The sequence below is a fragment of the Corvus brachyrhynchos genome, unplaced genomic scaffold (genome assembly GCF_000691975.1).
Source record: "Corvus brachyrhynchos isolate BGI_N302 unplaced genomic scaffold, ASM69197v1 scaffold150, whole genome shotgun sequence".
In the NCBI taxonomy this organism is placed as follows: Eukaryota; Metazoa; Chordata; class Aves; order Passeriformes; family Corvidae; genus Corvus; species Corvus brachyrhynchos.
This window is the reverse complement of record NW_008236162.1, coordinates 3553179-3553529: the sequence shown is the minus strand read 5'-3', so window position 1 is coordinate 3553529 and position 351 is coordinate 3553179. Positions and strand designations below refer to the sequence as shown.

General features: G+C 59.3%; 2 protein-coding genes across 4 annotated transcripts in view; one reads left to right on the top strand and one right to left on the bottom strand.

The window, feature by feature from the left end:
• PLAT (plasminogen activator, tissue type) overlaps positions 1-351 on the top strand; it is a 15342-nt gene continuing 14991 nt past the window's right edge. For both annotated transcript variants that reach the window (XM_017732271.1, XM_017732267.1), the window contains exon 1: positions 1-29. The gene's annotated coding sequence lies outside the window, so the exon portion shown is untranslated. The remainder of the gene's footprint in view (positions 30-351) is intronic.
• IKBKB (inhibitor of kappa light polypeptide gene enhancer in B-cells, kinase beta) overlaps positions 1-351 on the bottom strand; it is a 24444-nt gene that overhangs the window by 11156 nt on the left and 12937 nt on the right. For both annotated transcript variants that reach the window (XM_017732250.1, XM_017732257.1), the window contains exon 2: positions 167-172. In XM_017732250.1, the coding sequence (XP_017587739.1) occupies positions 167-172 (6 nt within the window). The remainder of the gene's footprint in view (positions 1-166; positions 173-351) is intronic.

Sequence of the window (351 nt, the reverse complement as noted above, 5' to 3'; positions counted from 1 at the left end):
ATGAGAGGAGAGCACAGCTCGTGGGCTGTGTAAGTAAAATTGCGGAGTTGCCGTCTTGTTCCCACAGCATCTCCAAAACTTGCCAATCCGGGATGCACCATTTGCGTTTCGCACCGCACCGCCCGAGCCAAAGCGCTGTTCTGGGCATTACATCGGGTTTGAATACTTCTTCCTCCTGGGCTGGCTGGCGTGAGGTGCTTTAATGCCACTGCAAAGACGCAAAACAGCACGTGGGGGTGGAAGGTGCACTCCAGGACCTACCACAGCTCCAGCCGCCTGCGCTGGACCTGCCAAAGCCACCGGGCACAGAGGGCCCCGTCAGGGTGATACGGGCCTGCTGCGGGATGGCAC